Genomic DNA, 21,167 nt, shown 5'->3' with positions numbered 1-21,167 from the left:
AGCCCTGGCACCCTAATTCCAAGCCTTGGTCCCCTGGGTGGTGTGGCAGCACGTTGCCAGCCCACGCCACATCCTGTTTTTCTACTTGAATGCACTTTCAGTTGGTGCTCTAATTGATGAAATGGACCCTTCAGACGTGCAGCTGTTGCTCTTTTAAGCCCAGCATTAGCTGTGTCGTGTCGAATTGAGCTGAGACCTCTGGCTTCATATTAGTTGTGACTGTCTACTCAGCTTTCACAAGCTCAATCCTGCTTCTCACAGTGCCCTTGTTTTCTCCTTATCTGTAGCTCTCCCACCTCTTCCTGCACCCACCCTGCTGAGCCCTCTCAGGGCACTAACTGCATCATATGTCTCCATAGCCATGACAGCATCAACCTTTGACCCAAGAACACTGACAAACTGATGGTTTGGCAGCTGCTTTCGCTGGTGCCTCTCCCACAGCTGATCCATCTTTGTGGCTACCCAGCCCATCTCACTGCACGTTGCAGGCATGGGATATATAAAGCGTTAATGTCTGGCTATGAACATGCTCCAGTCACTCAGGTTTATGCTCTATGTGGCTTTGTTTCTGCTCTTTCCAGGGCTTCAACATCAAAAGTGTACAGTCTCAAGGCTTCAAGCTGAACGTATGGGACATAGGCGGACAGAGGAAGATCAGACCATACTGGAGGAACTATTTTGAAAACACTGATATCCTTGTGAGTATTGGCTGCAGTTGAATGCTGTGTTCATGCAATGGCTTTCCAAGGTCTCAGCCAGAAATTCAGAAACAAGTAATGTAATGTCCCAGCCCTCAGCAACACCATTGCCATTGTAACAGGAGTTATTCTGGGCTAAATGGCAAAGTTGGTTGGGTGCAGTAAGAAAAATACAGTTATGTTTGCAGAAATCATTCAGTTGCATGTTTTTACTTTCACAGGATGGTGCTGTTTATAGCCAGTTCCTTTCCTCTCATCTCAGTCTCTTTCAAATGAAAGAACATTAATAACTTGTACTTTACCCATCTATAGCTCCTTTCACTGGGGACTCTGAGGGCCTGTCATGGGCATTAGTGACTTAAGCATCATGTGTAGAGGTAGGACAGTATGGTGCCCTTGTTTTATAGGTGGGGAAACTGAGGCATAACAATGAAATGCTATGTCTGGCATCAGATAGGAAAGCGTCTGACTGAGGGACACAGAGACCTCTTGTCTTTTCTTTTGCTCCTTTAATCATAAGGCTGTCTTTTAATGGTTTTGACAACTTAGCTGTAATTACCTTACAGTTAGGTACAGATGACCACAATTATATTTACAGTGCAGGACCTTTGTTTTTCCATGCCAGAGCACATTGCCCTGGGATCCTCCAGGTGCTGTCTTGGCTAGTTTCAAAGATCACCTCTAGCATGCAGCCACATATGCCAGAATGAAGGCAGACGGGGGCTGCAGGCCTCTCCCTGCCCCAAGCAGTATTGCCTGTGGGAACAGAGAAAAGCCAAGGTCTGCAGGCTCCCATGGGAAAGTGGGAAGCTCTCTCAGAAAGATGCCATTCCTCCCTCCTGTCACACACATACTCAGTAATGTGTCAGGAGCTTCAGTGCACTTGCATGGAAGGATCAGTGCAACTAGGAACAGGAATCTCTACACCAAGGCTCGTGTCCAGTTACTGAAAGGCCTGGCTGTGCCTGCAGGCTTAGAAAGCATTGTCCAAATGAAGCTGTTATTTAAATGTGACTAATAAACCCTTGGTACTCTCTTTTGCTAATTGTCCTTTTTGAGCCTTAATTTGGAATCTAAAGTTCGAGGGCAGCCACCACTGCATAAACCCAGTTGATTGCTTTTGCAAAGAGGAACTGTGAGGTTTTCCATGGGGTAAGATTTGGGTTTGAGAAATGAGCAGGACACAGATTGTGCTCCTCTGTGGCCACTGAGGACAGAGACATGGCATGGCTGTGAGGTGACTGTGCCCACTGAGCCCAAGCTCTGGCACTGTGTGTGGTGGGGAGGCAGTAAGTGTGCAGATCAAAGTCAGCCCTGCAAAGCAGCAGCGCTGGGATCTCTGCCTGCTGTGGCAGGTGCTCAGGCTGCAGAGGCTGTGCAACCACAAAACAGTATCTGGAAGACTCTGCTGGCAAAGGCAATGAGCTACACTGGCCTGTGGGCTTCTACCCTTCCCAGAGTGTGCTGCATGGGAGGTGAAGAAATAAAGGTGAATTTGAAGACTGAAGGAGATGAAAGCAGTTGTTTTCCCTGCCCCTTTCACCTTAGTTAAAGCAATGTATGGAGAATCCTCTTCTTTTCATATGAGTAAGAAAATGGGTGGATAGAAGCAGAATCAGTTTGGGGGAAGCAGCAGTGCGAATTCAGAGAAATAACTGGTGCACAGATGGACTTGAGTTCCCCTAGCTGCTTCATGCTGACACCCAGTCCCAAAGAGGGAGATGTTGGCATGTTGGGGCAGTGCTTTGCTCTTTCCATACACACCAAAACTGGGATCATGTATATGCTGATGGATTGTTGTCTTCTGCCAGTCCTCACCCCCATTTTAGCCAGTAATTTTACCCTCTGACAAACCTGGTGCAGATTGTGCATTTGTAAATTGAGCCAACTTATCCTTCATGCTATTTCTTCATCTAGTCCCACCACTTACAATTTCTGCCCAACCCATTTACTCCAGGTTGTGTTTTGGCTTGCTTCTCAAAGGAGGTACCCAGCTTTACAGGAATTTCTTTCTCAAATCTCCATTCTCCAACATGGTGTTCAAACTGGCAAACTATGTTACCAAGCACCACAGCCAAAAACAGGCTCTTGTGTGGCCTTGGCCGTAGAAGGAAGTTGGAGATGAGATACACTACAGTTCCCAGGACCCCCTGCTTCTCTCTTCTCCTAAACAGTGTTGCATAAAACAGAAAGGACCCTCTAAAGAGTATTAAAAAGCAGGAAGGAATTACAAATTCAAATCCATGCAGGTGCCTTTGAATGAGAGCTTGGTCTTGCATCACACACCTGTGATATTTGGAAGCTTAATGCAGGCAAATAAGGTGTGGATATCTGGCTGATTGCATATTCAGACAGGCACCTGCAGCTATTTGGCACAGTGCTTGCTGGTTTGGAAGTAGGCACTCGGCACATACTTTACTTTCTCTGTGCTGTGCTTTTGTGGCTTTTGCCCCAAGCACTGCTGTCTCTAGTTCTCATCTTGCAAAACAGCTCCCTAGCGAGGAATGAGCAGTGCAGGAGAAAGCCCGGCTGGTTGGGACCCAGAGCTGTTCCTTTCCAGTTAGACAAGCACCGTAATATGGAAGGTGCTGCCTTTCAGTTCACAAGTAGCACTCGACCATTGCATTCACGTTTTGTGGACTTCCGCAGGGATGTCCTGAGGGAGGACAGATGACAGTCCAGCCTTGCCCCAGAACACAGCTGTCAGCCCTGCAGCTTCTTCCTTTCTTTTGGTCTGTGTTTCCTACCCCAAATGCACAGAGGTGGATGCTTGGTAGGGGCAGGGAGGACGTTTGTAGCTGATCCAGTATTAGTGCACGTGCGTGGGATCACATTGCAGGGAGAGGCCTGTGTGTCACGCTGTGCCCACTGGGCTGGTCCCCATCACGTGGCACCGGGTGCGTGCTCTGCTGACGCATCCCCGCGCAGCTGTGTCCAGCCCTGCCGCGTGTCCCCCAGCCTCTGTCAGTGCACATCAGCCCCCAAGTGATCTGCAGAGCGGCTGGGAGGTTGCTGGGTTACTTCCTCAGGCCTGGCATACAGATTCTCCTGCTGTGTGTTTGGTCCCATTTCAAACAACTCAAATGCTGCTCATTAAGGGAGTGCCTATAGTTTAATAGATACTGCTGCTAGAGATCTTCCCTCCCCCTACTATTTGGTTGAAATTATGCTGGAAGCATGGAGTCTTATGCTGAGACTGCCTGCAAGGATACCATTTATCTTGATGGCGGGGTGCTGTGCTCATCTATTCCCTGAAAACCAGGCTGACACTTGCTCCCTGTAAGCCACCAAAGAGCATGCAGATGCCATGCTAGCAGCTTCAATCACTACTGATGGGGAATGGCAGCGACTGGAAGCAAAATGCTCAGTGTTTGTCACCAGTCCTGTCCCTGTCTGCTGTCCGAGCATCCTTCTTCAAAAACCTTCACGTATCAAGCAGTGAAAAAGGGATACCAGTCTATTCTTCCCTGCATATTATACTGAGATTCCCTGGTTTTTTTTAGATGGCAGCTGAAGATGGAGTCTTGCAGGCTGAATCCAGCCCTCATGCCCAACCACCCTCTCCAGGAGGCTGCAGTAGGATTGCCTGATGGAGATGAACTCAATGTCCCCAACACATTCATGTGTCCCCTGAGTGCCATTGTGTGCGTTGGTGGCTTATTGAGGAGGTGATGCTAGAGGGCAGCATGGCACAGTCACACCAGGCTGATGTTTGTACACTTTGCTGGGGTGAAAGGCTGTGTCTGGCTCCCCGGGTTTTGCCCTCCTATGCTCAGCTTCAGCTTGTAAGCTGGTCATTTGAAACAATACCAGCAGTCTCCTGTTGTCTTCAGATAATACATGCTGTGGAGATGGTGACAGCATCCCCAGCACTGCTGCCTGCTCCTTTCTGATTCTACCCACATGGCTGTCCACTCCCCCAGCTTTAAAAGAGGTGGTTCGTTTCCTTTCAGAACATCATGAAGTTTTGTCAACATTTGCTGCAAATAACAGCAAGGATCTTTGTGCTCAAAAGCATAATTAGTAGGTTCAGCTCACTTTAGCACATGCTAAGAGAGTTTTCTGGGAAGAGTAACTTTTCCTGTAATTTCTTTTTTCAGATCTATGTCATTGACAGTGCAGATAGGAAGAGGTTTGAAGAAACGGGTCAGGTAAGTTACTTGTGCCCAGCTTCCTTTGAAGTAACTCAGTGCTTCTGAGTGCCCCTTGCTCACAAAAGTTAGGAAGAGGATTTTGTTGTTTATGAAGGAAATTTGCATTTCAAGAGACTTGCCTTTCAACATCAATACAGATTATTTTGGTGGATCTGAAACAAGGAAAATAGGTAGCCTAATTCTGTTTAAATAGAACAGTGTTCATTAAAGTTATACAATAATAGCAAATGGAGCCTAATACTGAAAGCACAAACTTCTCTAAGTCCTTTAAACCTTGCCAAACCAAGACCCTGAGGAATCCTATTTTCTTATTTACAAAGCTGAAATGGAAATCATATTGACTTGATTGTCTTTTGGATGGAATTGAAAAAAAGCTAAGAACTTTTGAACTAGGACTGGCCAGAAAATATGATTTCCGTTTTGCAAAGTTTTGCTGTTTTGTAACATTTTTTGTGTTAGGTTGGAACAAAAATAGGACTTTTAAACTTTGTTTTGTAAAATTGAGAAAGTGACAGTGTCCCAAAATAGCTAGCAATAGGTTTACCCCACAGAAATGTAAATTAAAGCCTTCTGTTCTGCCTGATTTGAAGGAGACACTTGATCTTTTGCCTCTCAAGTCTCATGGACACACCCCAACAGCAGAACTGTTGGTTGTTCTAGGGGTGGGGGAGCCTTTCCCCTGCTGGAGCTATTACATTTTATATCAGTAATTAAATACTCATTGGGCAGAAGAGATGGAAAAGAAGCAGCAGCTTAGAGCACTTGCCTGAGTCAGGCAGAGTCAGCCTGGACCCCTCCTCATATTTCCGCAAACACTTTTGGTTTCAATAAATCAGCCGTGTCAGATGAAAGACCTATTTTGTTGAAAAATTCCCAGCCAGCTCTGTTTATAACTCCATCCTCTAGTCCTGGTTTCCAAACCAAACATTGCTTTTGGGGGGTGGAGTTGTATTTCCACTGCAGTTTAGCATCTCCCCAACTGTACTTGTTTAATCCCGAAGTTTCTATTCAGTGGATAAAAGATGTCAGTATCTGAGAGTGTGAGAACTTTCCAGCTAAATAAGGAGGCCACAAAAATCTCCTGTACTCATCTGTCTGCAATGCCAGCAGTCCCTACAGGTTCAAGTTCTGCTGAGTTTGTCATATGTTCCCATAGGGAAGTGACTTGAGACTGAGTGCTGGTTTCACATGAGACCATTGCACAACCCTAGACATGAAGTATTTCAGCCACCATTGATCCACTGCAGATTCAGATTTGAGCTATTCAAAAAATCTTTTTGAGTCAACCTGTTTTGAATGAACAAATCCATTTTTTAAGATGCCACCCAATGCGTGCCACGCATATGGAGCCAAAATCCAGCTATTAAGGCTGATCTAGCTTGTCTTCAGCTAACCAATGCCTTCAAAAACATCAGCACTTTCCTGTGGGAGGGAGATTTCCATTTTGGGGGGTGGTGGGGGTGGGAAAGTCCTCTCCTGTTTAAATTGCAGTGATTAATACTTCAAACAACCCCTTGAAACTCATTATTAGCAAAGATATCAGGGCCAGTGTCAATGGTTGCTCAGGTACAAGTGCCAGTCAGGCAATAACTTAAGACAGATTCCTCATACTGCCAATTTACATGGTTTTTTGCTGTTTCATCAGTTTTGGTCTCCTGGGATCAGAGACTGGTAAAACATAGAGTTGTAACCTTTAAGGCAACTGCTAATTTCAGACCAAAATGAAGATTTTTCTAACCTGTAATTGGAAGAAATAGTTTTTGAACCTTGGGCAGAGATGATTGTATACATTTTTGCTCTCTTATAATAAGACCTAGGTTTCACTGGAACACACTCTTCTAGCATTTGCCCTAAATATATTTCTAATTAGAGACAACCACTGGTGGTTGAAGGTTTTCTTCCCTTCGCTCTCACCATCTTCCCCCCACCCCACTCCCTTGTAAATGATATAGGAGCTGGCTGAGCTTTTGGATGAAGAAAAGCTTAGTGGAGTCCCCGTGCTCATATTCGCTAACAAGCAGGATTTGCTGACGGCTGCCCCTGCTTCGGAGATTGCCGAAGGACTGAACCTCCACACAATCCGGGACAGAGTCTGGCAGATCCAGTCTTGTTCGGCCCTTTCAGGAGAGGGAGTACAGGTGAGGCTCTGGAGAAGGCTTGCTGTGCCAGCAGGCCATCTGTAAGGATTGTTGATCTGCAGGGTGGGGCTGGACTGGCTGCCTCAGCGATGAGGGTCAGCACATCCAAAGCCTTGCAGTGCACAACGTGAGGAGTTGCGTGTCTTGGGGCCTGTGCAAAGGGAGGGGAGAGCTGTGGGCCCTTGGGATCCCTCCATCCCTGGGGAAGGGGAGAGCAATTGCCCCCCCCAACCCGGGAGCCCTTAGCTGGCCCAGATGAAGACATTGATTTCTTTTAAAGAGACTGTTGTCAGGTTAATCATTCTCACAAAACAAATCGTCTTTTACTATTAACCCTTTGACTGGTACGAGTGTGCACTCTAGAAATCTGATTTACCTTTGCTACTGATGTCATTTGGTGTTTTGCTCAACCCAGGCGCCAGGGAGGAAAAACGGATCAATTTTTCTGATCCAGAGAAATGCAAGAGTTGCACATGGAGCAACGACCACTTCTAATGGCAGCATGTGGGGCAGCAAAAACCCACCGAGGGGCCTGCGCTGTGTCCCAGTCCTGAACTGTAATAGCTGAGTCTTGGGCTCCTGTGCTGTAGTCAGTTCCTGCAGTATAGTGGCTCTTTGTAATGTAAATGGGACCTAGGTTTGTTTATTTCACTCTTAGGCTTTCCTGAATTAATGAAGTATTTGCAGAGCTCGAAATCCGAGTACTCCCTTCACTGATATTTAAAGAAACAGAATGGTGAAGACATTTATCTTCATTGCAATTTCAGTAAATCCTTATTTGCAGATGCTACAAAGCAATACAGGATAGTCAGATCTCAAGCTGAGTATGAAGAGTTACAGAAGCAGCCCTCTATGCTGAGTGGGCAGTAAAATGGCAGATGAAATTCAGTGTTGACAAGTGCAAAATAATGCACATGAGAAACAACAATCCTAATTATACATATACGATGATGGACTCAAAATTAGCTGCCATTACTCACAAGCAGATCCTTGGGAACAGAGCTCCTCAAAGGCCAGAGAGGAAAATTCAAATGCTAGACAATTACAAGAAAGCAAACAAGAAACATATTTTCTAGCAGGTTAAAGTCATGGTGAACCCATACCTTGAACATGACCTTAATTTCTGTCTCTTGCTGCATTTAAAAAGGTTTTAGTAGTAGCAATAGGATCATAAAATCCAACAAAAAATTGGGTAGAAGGGTCTTCAGAAGATCTTTAGACCAACTTAATGTTTAAAGCAGAGATAACTTGAGTCTAGAGGAGGTTGCTGAGAGAGTTGTCCAGTCAAGTTGTATCTCTAAGCATGGAGATTCCACATCCTCTCTAGGTAACCTCTTCTAGGCTCTTAACTACCCTAATCAGAAAAAGTTATGGTCCATATATCTGCTCAGAATTAGGAGAGATATGAGGATCCTCTGTCGGGAATGATCAGCACAGTGGCATCTGTATACAGGGATAATAAATAAATTAGGACTAGCATCTTGGAAGAGGGAGAACAGAGAGTGGGAAGATCTCCATGATTTATAAAATAAGGTATAAAAGTGCCAGATAGACTGTATGCTATTTTTTACATTGCTAGAGGAAGCGTGTTCCTAATGAAATAATCAGAAAACGGTTTAAAAGAAATAAAAATAAGTGCTTCTTTGCAAGTTGCATAATTAAATTCTGGATCTCATTGGCACAGGATGTGGGGAGACCAAAGGTATCAGGAAAAAAAAAAAGGTGTCAGAAAAAAACTTAAGTGAATTTCTTCACTTAAGTGAAGAAGGGAGCTGCAGGGCAATCACTGACCACTAAGATCTGGAGGCAGCTTTTGACTGAGGAACAGCTTGAGCCATGGTCTGGGAGGGAAGAAGAGAGTAAGGCAGATCCTGTTCCTACATGGCCTTTCCCCTGGCATCTAGAAAGAGGATGCTGGCCTGGATGAACTGTTGGTCTGACCCAGTACAGCAGTTCTGATTTAAAATTCTCAACCTGATTTTTAGACCTGAATGTAGTAGATGGCGTCCCCTAAAAGGGCCTTTAGTTAGCTCAGCTACAAATTCAGCTATGTTGTAGCCAGTCTTGTGAAAGGTTTCAGCTCTAACCTTTGCTCTGAAATTTCCAGTCCAAAGAAATGTGACTAGGAAAGCGAGGCTGCAGCTGACAGGGTTTCAGGCAAACATAGGCCACCTTCCTCCTCCAGGCCCTTCTCTAGGTTATGGAAGTCCAAGGGGGCTCTCCAGCTGCAAAGGGGCAGTAAAGAGACAGATGAAGTTCAGAGATGAGTGCTGAATGTGGAAGAAGTAAATGATACAAAGTGTCACTCTCTGTTCCTGTGCTTTGAAATGTGCTCCCTTCTCAGGCAGGTCTGTGAGCTTTCTGGAGGGGGCTGCACACTTCTCCATTGACAGCACCTTCTTACTGTTCCTCCTCCCTGAAGCACAGCACATCCCTAATCATCCAGTAGTGTAAAATACTCAGCCCAATACCCTCTGCCAGGGAAATGAAATCTGCTTCTGCATTCACTTCCAGAAAAGAGAAGACCAGAACGAAGTAAACGTATTTTCAGGCCTATATATTTTGTTCATCATGCTTATCTAGACAAATTAGTTTAGATGCAGGCCAGATAACATCCCACTTTGTTGTAGGTGGTCTCATTGCCCTAAGTACTGTAGCTCATTCCATAAATGATTATTGCAGAAAAGCCAGGAAATTTGCAAACTCTCTATAGCTTATAGTAGAAGAGCCCCTACATTTCTCTTCAGCCATAACTTCAGCCCTATCATATCAGACAGCAAGAATGTCAAGCACTCCCTTCCCTTGCAAATTGAACAAAATGTTTTGGGAGATGGCTTTTAAACTAAACCCAGATCAGCCTAGGAAGAAATGGTCTTCAGTCTTGGGATGTTAAGGAGACGTCAAATGTCAGAAGAATCAAAGAACTTGTTTAAAGAGTGAGATTAGGAAAGATGTTTTTGAGGATTGTGGTACACCAGGGTCACAGGTACCAGAGACTCAGAACAGGAGCTCTCCATATGTGGTTAAATCTCAAGTCACTGCTTTATGAACTTCTTTGAGAAGTGACAATGAGTGGCAATAAAATAAATGAAGACTGGGAAGCATCAGGTGTTCAGCATGAAAGACAAGGAGTGAGCGCTGCAACCGTCACAGCTGATGGAATGTGTTAGCTGAGGTAGAGTTGGAGACACTGCTGATGGATTTTGCAAGGAAGAGTGGTGGCATATTTTGTACTGAGCACATGCAGGAACAGAGTTCGTATGGGAAGATGTTTGTGACAGCTTCAAAGAAGAGCAATGAGCAAAGATAAATAATGCCAATACATGAAGGAGAAATAGTTTGAAGGTCATTTAATTAGTTTAGCAGCTAGCACCATTGTGTATAGAACTGGGTAGTTAAGACTGGGGATTTCAAGGTTAATGAGATTAGATTATGGTTAATAGAATGATATAAATTTAGAGAATTTAACTATTATTTGAAATGGGTTATTTAATAAAGTTGTTAATTAAGGGGGGAATCCATATAGTCATCTTCTCTTTTAAAATTAACCATTAGGGACTCTGGAAAAAGGGCCTAGCAGTGTCCTGAGCAGGCTCAGAAGAGAGGTGACTGGGTTAACTGGAAACTCCACGTAGTGTCTCTGGATGCCAGCTGGCAGCCCCTCTTATGCCAGCTGAAGACTTCATTACCTCCCGACTGTAACTGTGGGCAGCACTTGTCTTGTTAATCAGACTTCATGGTGCCATCGAGGCTTTTTCAAGCAAAATGTCTGCTTGGGTCTGATCTTACCCTCAGCCTCAGTCACAAAAGCAGGAAAGCCTTTTCTCCTTGCCACAGCCATCTGGGATCTGCCTCTGGAGCAGAGTCCTGACCAGCCTACACCGAGACCCTGGCACAGAGTACAGCAAGCGAGGGAGGTGATTACTGATGACAGCAGAGGAACATAAGGGAACTGTTGCCTCACAACGACTCTCTGGTGCCACGTAGGCTCTCTTGGGGTTGTATTTGTGACCAGATCTCAAACTGTAGCCCCTGGTGTGCAAAAGCTATTTACATTCCACCCTGGCCAGCCAGGGTGGTGTGAAAGCAAGCAGGACCCCTCTGTTTTGCTGCCTCCTCTCTTGCTGAGGTGTTATGTAGGGGCCAGGGTGTGATATTAAACATGACTTAAGGCTTGGGACTGATCTGTGCTCTGCAGCTTGTTTCTTGTCTGAAGTAAGATTCTCCCTCCAATCAAGGCAGTGGGAGTTCAGCCTGCCCCGAGGAACTGTCCTCCAGAATGATGATGCAGCGTATTGTGTCCAGAGTCTCCCAAACATAATGGCCCTCTGGAGATCATTAAAAGCCAGTGAAACTCAGAGTAGCCACTAAACTTCTCCAGTTTATGCCAGAGCCTGTCTGGCCCAAAGGACTGTGGGAAGGGCTGAGCCTCTGTCTCCTCCCCGGCTGTTTCAACCCAGTTGAGAATGAAGCCCAAGACCCAAGTAAAGTCTATGCTGCAATTCAGCACTTTCATAAGGGCGAGATTCAGAACAGGACCATCCCTGGCAATGTGGTATCTGCAGAGCTTAGATTTTGTCTTAAAGGTGTCTTAGCCAGGACAGGCTGGGTGGGGATCTTCCACATCTTAACAAGGTTCTGGAGCTACTTGTAAATGTGATGTAAAACCAGTTTTGATGACTGCAGCTCTCCTGGGGCAGGCAGAGCCTGTGCATGTTGAGGAAGAGCAACCATGTTTCCAGATTACAGGGCAGTGTCTTCTGATTTTTAAGTAGGGTAAGGAGGGAGCCTACAGTACTGCATCAGGGATACAAGGTCTCAGAGGACAAAAAAAAAAGCTTTCACCCAATCAAAAACCAATGGATAATGTACTGGCAGGAGCCTGTAAGAGCCAGCCTGTGTGATCACTGGAGGTGCAAGGAAATAACAGATAATGAAGGCACAGTCCTGGCTGTGCAGAGGGAGAAGAAAGTGACAGTTAAAATAACACATACCAAAAATGCTAGAGATTGAGAATTTTGCACTTGCCTGACCCAATTTGTTATGGCAGACAGAGGATTACATGAAAGGATTAAGCTTTGCTGTCCTTAAGGTCACATTAGGGGTCACAAGTTTGTGGCCTTGCCTGATCCTGAGCTTGCAGGGGAGCAGAAATTGCGAGGCTTTTTATGGGGTGGAAAGGACTTGTTCACTGTGTTTGAAGTCAGATTACTTCGCTCCCATAGCTGCAAAGCTGATAATGCAGAGAATAAGCAAGCAGTGGGCTAATCTTAAGCAGGACTTTTTATTTCTCCCAGGGAAGGCTCTGCCAGTACTTTCCCAAGGGGCGTTGGAGTACAACTCCCTTGGCACAATAGCAGATGGGACTGCAGCAAGGCGGGGTTGTGTGAGCAGCATTTCTCTGCGAGGAGTGTTATCCTCTTCCCTGGGATTCTCTCTTTGCTTTGGTAAAGTTTACTAGCTGCTTGTTAAGGAGCTAAGAGGGGCAAAGCTGAAAGATCTGAAATCTTTCTCTGGCTCAGTTTTCCCAGGGTTGACTTGAGGCTGGAATACTAATACTGTATCCGCCTCGATCCTCAGAGTACCTGCCAATGTCTCTGTGTCTCAACAAAGCAGCACAAGGACATCTATCAAGATCTAAATGTTACTGTAGGGATTATACTTTCTTCACAGAACCATCTTTTAAACATGCAGATATAGGGACAGAGTGTGCAGGGACAAAGGATGACAACAGTTGACTCCTTGAGGACTTGACTCTTTCAAGCACTGTTTCCTCCTTCCTGTGTGCCTTTCCCATAGCAGCTCTTTGTGTTTGTAGCAGCTTCCCTGGATTTCTTTACCTTACCAATGCTCCATCCTGCTTCACACCATAGGTAGAAATACTGTAAATGTACCTTTTAGGGTTTTTTTGCTTTCTACTGCATTTGGTATTCTCCAAAGCATCTGGGGATACTGCAGAACAACACCCCCCCCACCCAAAAAAGCTGCAGACGTGGCTGAGGAAGGCATCTCACATACACCTTTTTGATACAGCTGAACATGTTCATTTTCCCTTTATCACTGTCAGGCAGGGGGATATTTACAATTAAATATGATTTTTCCTGTCAATTAACTCATGCCATAAGAGAATTTTTAAAATCTATTCCTGCTTTAAAAGTTTGGTGACCTACTTACATATTTCAAGCGTGTTTGGAGTTCACCTTTCCTCTTGCATTTTGCTTTGTCATTCTTTTGCCCTCATTAAATGCTTCATGCAGCCAGGCTCCCAGCCATGGTAAATCCCATCATAAACTCTGCTTTATGACCCTCTCCACGCTGGTGCTGCAATGGTCTGCCTTTCCCCTTGCCGAGCTCCCCAATGGCAGCAGGCAGAGTTTTAATCACTGTGAATTCAGGTTGTGGTCAGATTAGGTAGAAGATAGGATGCGTGTTTGTTGTTTTGCAGTGATGTATTGTCTCTGGGATTACTGTGCTGAATAGCAGAGGGTGTCAGCTGATATTTATTACTTTAAGCTGTCTCAGCTGTTCTGGTTCAGCAAATAAACCTACATTCAAAATGAATGAGGAGCTCTGCTTGTCTTGTATGCCATGATGTGTGCAAATGTGATTATTGCTTCCGAGGCAGGGGAAGCTGAAACTATTGTGGGAGCATTTTTAGTTATTTATTTATTTTTACTCTTTGCAGGCAATCATGCAGATTTCTAAAGCACACAATCAAGTCAAAGGCTTGACACCTCTCCTCCTAGCCCCATTGTTAAGCCCTGGCATTCCTCATGCTGGGAATCACTCGCTCCCTCTCTCTCTAAAGTGATAAGCTTTAAACCATGCTATTGATTGCTTAAGGCATTACATGTTTTACACCTAGGTTATCAGTGTTATTGAAAGGGGAAGACACAAAGCTACCGGGCCTTAAAATGAATCTACCGCTCATCTTTTCCCATTTGCTCTGAGGATTTCAGACAATTTGTTTTACACTGATCTCTGCTGGGGAGATAAATAAATGAAACTGGAGACACCAACCCTCCCCAAGGTTAGAGTTAGAAGTGTTATTAGTGTAGGGCCTCATGTGCACCCCAGCACAAACTGGGCTCACTTATTCTTTATTTAACACAGCAACAAGGGCTGATTTCAAAAGTTGCTGCTCCCCTTCAGATAAGAAGTGTCACATAGCACAGTTATCAAGGTGAATTGGTATTTTCAAGTGAGAACCTCTCTGATTCTGATTAAGCCCTGAGGACTCCCTCTCTTCTCTCTTAACTCTTTAGCTCCCTTCTGACATGGCCACCACCTTTGTGGCTGAGGGACGACATAGAGGCACGGCAGTGAGTGTCAGCTCACCCGAAGGGCCTGCCATACTCTGCCTTGGGCCACCTGTCCTTGGAGAAGTTGAGGTCCTTGGCAGCCTTTTGGCAGTCTGGGAGCAAGGGTATAGGACACCAGCAACAGTGCTACCGTGTGGCTTCCGTGATGTTTGCCCAAAAGCTCTGACCTTTCTTACGGTCTAACTAAGCTTACTGTTGTAATGATACAAAAATGACCACTGAACATAATACAGTGAAATCCCCCCACTCTGAACTCCAAAGTGACATTTGCCTGGTTTCCAAACACAAAGATGTCCTGCTCCCCTCTCATCCCCAAAACCCTACCTTTTGCCTTCAGCCTCCCCATCCACAGAGATACCTTGTAGGAGGATAGAGGTAAGGGATTTGATGGGACACAAATATGAGGAGACTGTGCATCTTGTACTCCATTGTGCATGTCCCCTAATGGATAAGTGACAGGAGCAGATGAAGTGTTTCTCTGGCTTTCAATAGCATGTCCCATTCTGCGTTCTCAGCAATAAACTCACAAATCGGATATTCACAGCACAAGTGTTGCCGTCCTGCTTGCAGTGGCCAGAGAAGTCACCCACACATTTTTACAGAGATACCTTAAAGACTATATCAGCCTCTTAAAACATGACTACATAACTTCTCACTGAACCCCTGTGGGACCCCTGAGGGCCCACTTTCTGTGGGGACCCTGAGGAACAGGTGCGAGGTCCAGGTCCGGCTATTGCAGTGACTTTCATGGATCTGAATTTCAAGGCTTGCGGATGAGCGGAGCATTAGAGCTTAATTTTGTTTTCTTAACAGGGGGCTGACTGTATAATAAACAGTCCCCTAAAATCCAGTCTCAAAGATAAGATGACTTGCCCGAGGTTACACAAATCATCTGTAGCCAAACCTGGAACTGAGCCTTCATCTGCCACTGACATACCTTGTCTGCAAAGTGATCCTTCCTCGAAGGACCTACACATAGCGATGTGATGAGATGATGATACTTTTTATGGTCAGATGAAAGATTTAATAACCTCTGTGTGACAACATCTACCAAGCAAGGAAGCACTTATTTTTTTAACCCACAGTGGTTTTGGGCACAGAAGGGCAGGCAGGGGGTCAGTGAAGAGGCAGAACATGGTGCTTGCAGAATGGTGGTGGGGTGGGCTTGGGGGATTCCTCCTCCCTTCGCTTGACTAACATTACCTTTCTCTGTCTGAAGGACGGCATGAACTGGGTGTGCAAAAATGTCAGTGCTAAGAAGAAGTAAAGCGTTCTGAGCTGCATGGAAATGGAGGAGCGGTGGGAGCAGAATTCTAGCCTGAAAACACTAATTTGCTGCTTTCTGACCAAATGTTTTTCCATCTGTGCACAGCTACAGCTGTTTAAAATAAAAAAAAAAAAGAGAGAGAAAAAAGGGAACATCATCGGCTTAAACCTACTGCTGGATTTGGAACTTGACCTGCTCTTTAGTATCATTTTTTTAATCCCAATAAAGGAATTACATATTTCCTCCCTATGCATAAATAGTATTAAATGTCTGATTAGCAAGCAAGTTTGTAAGCAGAAGCAAGACTGATTCGATGTGGAGCAGAGGGAGTGGTGAGTTACTGTAGTGGCTTAGATGCATAGGAGTGCCCTATACGTGGAGTTGCTGAGGACATGCTCGGGTGTCAGTCACAGCTTCCCCTCAGTGACAGATAAAATGCAGTTGTGTTACCAGTTGTGGGTAGTTTCTTAAAATAAAGCTGCTAAGGAGTCATTTGTGTAACAAGGGTAGAAGACTTCCACATATTCCTATAGCCATAAAAGAGGAGTTTGATGATAAGGAGGCACTGTTGCATTGCGACACCGCTGTACAAGGGAGAGGAGGGTTATATGTGTGTAATTGAAGCTCTTTACAGTTGGAATAATGCAGAATGAGCGTGCCTAGGGCTTTTCTCGCAGCTGAAGGAGAATTTAGCCCAGCATTTCACCTTGAGCCAGCAAAAACGTTGTTCCTCCGTTCAATAAGTTCCATATGTGAGATTAGTCTTGATGTTGAACAATCCCTGTTGATTTTCCCTTGATGTTAAGGCAACTCTGCAGGAAAATGCAATTAAGTCCATGATTACTTTCTAGAATGAGATATCAGGTCCCAGGTTTCCTTCTTTGAAATGTGCAAAATGTATCATCCTACCCCACCACCTCAGCATGACTTGCCTGGCGCTTCCAGGGACTTGGGGGACTGCCCCACAGCGGGCTGGCTGTCCAGGGCCTGAGGTCCCCCCAACCTGGTGCCAGCTGTGGATTGCCCTGGTGGAGGGTGAGGATCCTGGTGAACAGCAGATGGGAAGTGCCTTTTAAAACGAGCATTCATTCTTCCCTGAGCTGGCTTCCCTCTAAAAGGACGCAGTTGCTGAAACAGGAAAGAGAGTGTGGTTTCCACCTCCTCGTCCCCAGTTCAAATCTAGCCCCGGACTGACAGGGAGCGGGAGCGATTAGCACGCCAAAGCAGCCATGTCCTGCATGAAGCGAGCTTGGTGACTCCTGGGCCAGTTTCTAATGCACAGATGGTAAAATAATCCCACTGCCCTGCTTGCCAGCTTTGTTTGCTGCCTGCCTGCGAAAGGCCAGAGAATGACTGGGGACTGCATTACCCCTTCCACCTCCTGGAGATGGACGGTCACGCAGGATGGGGAAAGCTGCATGTACTAAAGCATGTGGCTTTACCACGCGTCAGCGAGTTGACTCATGGACCCAGGCAGACGGCTGACACCCCTGGAGCTCCCAGCTCTTTTTTCCTCTCTTCCCCTGGACATCTCCACCTCACGGCACAAACATCTGCACTGTACGTGAAGCAGCCCCTGGCCGCCTACGTGTTACAGCTTGGCGTACTAAAACCATCTGGGGCTCGTTCCAGGTCCCCCCATACATCAGGATGTACAGTAGCAGTTCAGGGCTGGTCTGTGTGTAGTTCAGCTGTCTTTGCTGTGGCTGGGGGCACTGGGACAGCTGGGACAGCAACTGCTTTAGCAATCCAACTTTAATCTGCCTGCGTCCGTGAGTCAGCACCCTCCGAGTGCATCTGTCTCCAGCAGGGAGGCAGGACATGCATGCCGGAGTAGCACAGCCTTGCTTTAAAAACCAGACGACTGGGGAGCGGGGTGGGGGGGAAGAGCGGGCTCAAGTGAGCTGTTAAGCAATCGCTAATGACACAAAGTGACACAGCTCCGGCTTTGCATGGATTGAGTAAGGAGTCATAAGATGAGATGTTCATTTAAATGCAGCTTGCTCGGTGACTCCCCGGCTGCACAGGCTTATCGGGAACGCTGCAGATTTGAGCATGGCATGTTCCTGGGTCAGTCCAAGGAGGAGAAATTCATCTCAGCATCAACTTTTCCTTGCAAATAATGCATTTGCCTGATGCAAGCAATGTAAAGAATTGCAACCCTTTCCTGTGGGCAGGCTTGTGCTGGCTGAGTGGCAGAGCTTTGTGGCAGATACTCCCTGGGCTTTGGATTTGCCCACATAGCTTACCAGATGCAGAGGGAAATACTTGGGTGCCTCTCCTCTGGCCCACGCAGGACAGGGCAAAGCCTCCTTTGGGGCTCAGGCATTGATCCTTCACACTTGCAAGGGACTTGAGTTGATGCTTTCTTGCTCCCTACTCTTTTAGCAGTGGCAAATTTAGTCTGTGACACCCCACCAGTACCACAGTTGGCTTCCTGGGGCTGAAAAGATCCAGGAGGGTAATTTGTTTTTTTTAAGTCTCACATTGGTTAAACTTGGAAATGTGTGCAAAATAAATATGTAGTAATTTTCCTATCACTTTAGTTGGGAAGGGAAAATTGCCTTATTGAACTCAGGATCCAGAAACATTTGCTGGCTCAGTTGTTATGTTTGCGTGTAGCCACACGTATTGGTTGTGTGCATCTGTACCTGCCAGAGTGTCATCTGTAACCCAGTAGTTAATTTGGTTTTCCTGTGCCAGGTGGTAAGAGAGGAAGACCGTGATAGAGTGAGCTGTGCTGGGACATTGGAGGTGGAGGGTTAAAATGACCGTGTCTTAAGTACATCATCCTGCAGTGATGGCTGTAAATGTTCATTGTATTGTAAACGTTTCTCTGTGCAACCTGGTGAAAATGTATAAGGATTTGAGGTTCTGTTCACTTGCTGCTCCTTATCTGAATGTATTTCCATCTGCTATGGCCTCTGCAGGGCTCTCTGCCCTGGGCAGCACCTGGCTACAAACCACCTGGACAACTGTCTGGGGCCAGCCAGAAACGCCCGCCACCGATCAGCGCAGCCCCTGCCCCTCCGCCAGCCCTTCAGCCCCGCCCTGGTTTATGGCAATGGCACACTCAGGGCTCCGTCCTTCCAGCGCTGTCAGCTTCACCCTCCTTTAAAGTGAGGCTGGGGGGACCAAGCGTCTCATTGGTATGGGTGGAGCTCTGCCACGCGTCACATCGATTCCCAGATTTTTACAGCCAGAAGGGACCGTTGTGTTCCTCTCTCCTGACCTCCCGGATGACACACCCCATCAAACCCCACCCCGCCGTGGTGACTCACGGCTGAACCAGAGCCCCTCTGGTAGGAAGAAACCCAGCCGTGATTTAAAGGCTCCGAGTGACAGACAGACCTCGGGATGTTTGTCACAGGGGTTAATTCCCCTCCCATGCTTCACTTTCACATCATTAAATCTGGTTCTAGCTTTGCGATAGAGGAAAGAAGCCTCTCCTGCTCCTGCCCCCTTGTGTTCCCTGGAGGGGAGAGGTGCTGGAGAAGTGAAATTCTCCAAGGGCACATCAGAAAACCTGAGTCCAAGCCCCTGCTTTGACCATGAGTGCTGGGTGTGGGTACTCATGTCCTCCCTCAGCTGTGGCTGTGTCCTCCACTGCAGCTTCGCTGGAGAATGTCTCTCCTGCCCTTGGAGAATGCTTGCCAAAGCCTCTTGCAACCTTCTCCCATTTTTCCCACTACCTATAATGTTTCTTGCATGTTAATGACTTCTCTCTGTGTCAGAACTGTAACTGGTCACCAGACTCTTTTTATGAAGTGTACTGGGATGAGACCAGCCCACTCCAACAGGCTCACTCTTCTCCAAAAGCAAAAGGTGGCGGCTATTGCATTCCCTGGGCCGGCCAGGGTCCACGCAAGCTCTTTCTTTTATGTTCCCTTTTTGTATTTCACCAAAAAGGGATATTTGCAATATCTGGTCATGTTGTTACTCAGTGTATAATTTAGATGTCTTTGTTAAAAAAAAAAAAAGGAAATAAATTAAAATTTAGTAGAAAGACAACTGGTGTTTGGGAGTGATCCTTTTTTCTTCAGCAGGTTCATCTTCTGACAGGATTGTCTTTTCCCAAGGAGCCCCCAGTCAGTCTGCGAAGCTGCTCTTCCATTGCTCCCGTCACCCCACCAGAAATGGTTGCTGGTACTAGAAGTGATCAAAAGCCTTTTTGAGGAAGCCTTTTTCCTTTGCATTTTCACTTGTCCAAAACTATCAGAGAAGTCATCCAGCGAGAAAGGGAAACTCTGGGAGGATCTTCTTTTTTAAAAAATCATGTTGTAGGTTAAAAAAAGCATGTCATGAAACACGTTCTCCACTGACCTGGCAGGAAAAGGGAAGGGGAAAAAGGAAAGCAGCAAACTATTTGGGTTTGGTTCAGTGAAATGGGGTTGGGAGGAGGTTTGGAGGGAGGGAAGCAAATCTGAGGTTGTTGCTTTCCAACTAATCTGACTCATTACTGTTCCTGCAACACCCAGATGGGCCAAAAAGCGAGAAACTGTTAGAACTCTTTAAAGCATCAGCTCCCTCCCTGCACAGTCAGGATGCCTGGAAGGCTGTCAGAGCCACTGGAAAAAAACCATTATAGATGGTGACACTTAATTTCTTTTCTTTTTTTTTTTAAGGCACGCTTTATACTCAGTCCTGGTATTTTTTCAGCAAAGTAGGAAATACTTTTTCATCTTGTTTGCCTAATGGATTGGATGTGAAAAATATTTCTCTGGCAAGTGAACGCCCTGAGAGTTGTTTGACTTGTCACAACGTTATGTATCGGCCCCTGCGGCCCCCGGCCCCCGAAGCCGCCGCGCTTCCCCTCTCCTGTTGCTGTTTACGGTGGGACGCGGTAATTTATGGGGAGGCTGCGTGTGACCTTGCATGCGTCTGCTCGAGCGAACCGCGGCTCCCTTCCCCGCACAAGCCCCGCTTTACATCCACATGATGAATTTAGTGCTCCCGAAAGGACAAGGAACCGAGCGGATTGGGTGTGGGGAGGGGAAAAATAAAAAGAAAATAATAATCTGAAGCCTGCAGGAGAAAAAAACACAGAGATTTTTGTTCCTCTTTGACCAGTATTTCCCTGTTCACGGCCTCGCAGCCCCGGACGCCTGCCTTTATCAGCGCAGAGAAGCGGTCTGTGGCCGCAGAGCCGGATATTTCAGCCTCCGCATTCTCGCCGCGTTGGCAGCCCCCAGCCCGGCCGTGCTCTGCTGGGACACGTCGGAGCGGGGCAGCTGGACCGATGGCCACGGCCGTGCTCCAGCCCACCCACCTGGGCACCCACCCAGGCGCTGGCTGAAGCTTTTTTTCATTTTATTTTGTTTTGTTTAAGTGGAAACAAGCGCGCACCGCAGCCTCGTGATTGGCTCCTGCCGAAATGGCAGCTTCGGGCTCAGTTGGCTGAATTTGGGCTTGTTGGATTTTTTATTGCAATCTGTTCACTTATTTCCCTTCCCAGCACCGATTGGAAGCAAAACTCTTGTAAAGCTGCGGTCGGGCTGTGCCCGTGCTGGGGGACGCTGTCAAAGGCTTGCTGGAAACAGCACGGGTTGGGGGGTGTCCCCTCTGCATTTCCTATGTAGTTGTCTGAT

At 46.4% G+C, this 21,167-nt stretch overlaps 1 protein-coding gene across 1 annotated transcript in view; it reads left to right on the top strand.

The window, feature by feature from the left end:
- Window positions 1–19,590, top strand: part of ARL3 (ADP ribosylation factor like GTPase 3) — a 30,649-nt gene extending 11,059 nt beyond the window's left edge. Inside the window, exons 3-6 of the mRNA XM_042019213.1 lie at window positions 582–698; window positions 4,799–4,849; window positions 6,805–6,990; window positions 15,532–19,590. Of these exons, the coding sequence (XP_041875147.1) occupies window positions 582–698; window positions 4,799–4,849; window positions 6,805–6,990; window positions 15,532–15,579 (402 nt within the window). The 3' untranslated portion in view covers window positions 15,580–19,590. The remainder of the gene's footprint in view (window positions 1–581; window positions 699–4,798; window positions 4,850–6,804; window positions 6,991–15,531) is intronic.
- Window positions 19,591–21,167: the final 1,577 nt, after the last annotated feature.

The sequence above is a fragment of the Corvus kubaryi genome, unplaced genomic scaffold (assembly GCF_017639235.1).
Source record: "Corvus kubaryi isolate FWS band 111438036 unplaced genomic scaffold, C.kubaryi_AGA036_p1.0 138, whole genome shotgun sequence".
Lineage (NCBI taxonomy): Eukaryota > Metazoa > Chordata > Aves > Passeriformes > Corvidae > Corvus > Corvus kubaryi.
This window is presented reverse-complemented; position numbering and strand designations above follow the sequence as displayed.